The 2,307-nt window shown below is 61.6% G+C and overlaps 1 protein-coding gene across 1 annotated transcript; it reads right to left on the bottom strand.

Annotated features, from left to right (window-relative positions):
• Positions 1-327: 327 nt before the first annotated feature.
• On the bottom strand, positions 328-2,270 carry LOC135980674 (maestro heat-like repeat-containing protein family member 1). The gene is made up of 4 exons (XM_065580590.1): positions 1,656-2,270; positions 1,063-1,168; positions 758-853; positions 328-624 (listed from the first exon to the last, which is right to left on the bottom strand). The coding sequence occupies exons 1-4, from the start codon at positions 1,721-1,723 to the stop codon at positions 505-507; spliced, it is 390 nt and encodes a 129-aa protein (XP_065436662.1). The 5' UTR covers positions 1,724-2,270; the 3' UTR covers positions 328-504.
• Between the last annotated feature and the right edge of the window lie 37 nt (positions 2,271-2,307).

Genomic DNA, 2,307 nt, shown 5'->3' with positions numbered 1-2,307 from the left:
CCGGCTGATGTCCTTGGCTGGGTCACTGATGGACAGAGCCAGCTGTGCCATGTGGTGACCCATCCTGGGGAATTCCGCTGAGTTCTAATGGACGGGAGAGGGAGAGGGGACTCCATCAGCATTTTCCTGTCAGCTCCCAGTCCCCCCCGGGCCAGGACTCTCCTTCCCCTCAGCCCCTCTGCAGGAGATGCTAGAGCCAGACCCTTAATTTCCTCTGCCCCCAAGGAAGCCTGGAGCACAGGGCTGTGGGCAGGGCCCTCCATGAGGACTTGCTTTCCCAGCTGCTCCAGGATGACAGGGAGGCATGAACCTGGAGCACAGCCCCCTTAAAAGCCCAGAGTCACCACTTAACTAGGAGAAGAAGAACTTGACTCAAGCCAGGCTCACTCTCTGCTCTGACTCTGCCTCCCCAAGAGGAACACTCCTAACCCACAGCCCCTGCAGCAGCAGATCCTACAGCCCGTCGGAGCCAGATCACCTACCCCTGGAGTCAGGAAGCTGGGGTCAGAGGTCACTTATGTCAAACTCGGGGAGGGTGATGGTGGATCTGAGCAGGGCCGTGCTGATCTTAACGGCCCTGGCTCTCTCTCGCGGCACCCTGGACACGATCCAGTAGTTAATGTGCTGTGGGGAAAGGAGGCATTGCACTGACTGCCCTGACCAAGGACGCCCACTGGGGGCCCGGCTAGGAGGACTGACTGGAAAATGGATCTAAGAGTGAAGGTAAAATTGCCCCCACCCCTCTGATCGGGCTCACCTCCAAGATGTACTGGAGCCTGTCGGTGTCTGGGGACTCTGCCAGCAGGTTCCCCAGCATGGTGTCCAGGAGGTCTGGCAAGACCCTAGGCAGATCCTGAAAGCAAGGGAGAGCCATGGGTCAGAGTTAGGGAAACTGGGGCTAAACTTGCCACAGGATGGAAAGTGGGGTCTCTGGGAAGCACTGGTGAGACCCCCAAACACATATCCTGGCCTCTCTCATTCACATCCCACTGCAGGCAATTAGCAAGGATTCATGGCAGGATGACAGCTGGCTCTTCTATCCATGACTTTAGCATGATCTACCTGCACTTGGGCGGTGTCCTTCTCCATGTCCAGGGTGAAGACAGCGTGCAGGGCAGCTCGGAGGAGGTGGGTCTCCAGCTCTGGCTCCACGGCAGGTGTCATGGTGCTGGCAAGAGAGAGGAGCCGGTATTAGACTGTGCAGTGCGGGGATGGGACTGGCACCAACACGCAGGTGAAACTGCAGGGAAATAGGCACAGGCTGGCAAGAAGGGAAACTGAGGCACCGAGCCAGGGAATGACAAGGCCAAGGTTTCTCAGACAGACAGTGGCAGGGCAGGAATAGCACCTGTTCCCTGGACCCTGCTGCCCCTCCTGTATCTGATCTTGGGAGTGAGCCTCTCCCCAAAGCCAACTCCTTCAGGAGCCCATAGCAAAGAGACCCCCCCAGACTGTCCTGGACTCCCTGAGAGGTGCCTCCCCCCAACTGGAGCACCAAGGACCAAAGTGGCAGCATCTAGTGTCAGTGGGGTTCATGTGGCTCAGGCCAGACCCCTGGGCTGGGGACCCGCCCCCATAGCACTGATCGAGGGCCTGGGCCCAGGGTGTTCACAGCCCCGCCCTCACCTCTCCCTGAGCCCAGCCTGACTTCTCACCTGGAACAAAGCTGCGGCGCCCATCGGCCTCGCTGCTGCCCGAGTCCCAGGCACTGCTGCTGTCCCATGGGGAGCGGGCCGAGCTGCTGGTGGTGGGACAGGGATCCTCCACCACCTGCCCTGGGGAGGCTGGAAGGTCCTCAGTGACCGGGCAGGGCGATGCCTCCTGCTGGGAATCAGGGCTGGGCTCCTGGGGCCGCTGCTGCCCACACAACATGCCCCAGAGTCACCCTGCCCGGCTCCCCTCCTGCGCTGGGTCCTGCCTGCCCAGCCGCAGCCTGGCCCAGCTCCATTTCGACCTGGCCTCTCCCACCTCGGCGCCTGCGCTGGGAGCGGGTTTTCTCCGCCAGAAGGCTGGGCACTTCCACCTCCTGGCCTGGCCGGGAGCTCCTTCCCCGCCAGTGGGGACGGAGGAACCGCTCTGCTCCGGGGGAAGATGGCAGCTGCTTCCCTCAGGCTCTGGGGCCACCTGCAGAGCCTTCTTCCGAACATCCTCAGGAGCCTGGCCATCCTGGAACCGAGCGGGGAGCGGGCGTGAGTCTGGGGTCAAGGCAGCCTCTCACTAACCAGCCTGTTTGGTCCCTCCCCATCCCTGCCCCAGCCAGAGCAGCTCCTCCTCCCCGCACAGGGGTGCATGTAATGCAATTTACAC

This window comes from Chrysemys picta, unplaced genomic scaffold (genome assembly GCF_011386835.1).
Source record: "Chrysemys picta bellii isolate R12L10 unplaced genomic scaffold, ASM1138683v2 scaf5858, whole genome shotgun sequence".
NCBI lineage: Eukaryota > Metazoa > Chordata > Testudines > Emydidae > Chrysemys > Chrysemys picta.
The sequence above is the reverse complement of the archived record's forward strand: the minus strand, read 5'-3'. Positions and strand labels throughout refer to the sequence as shown.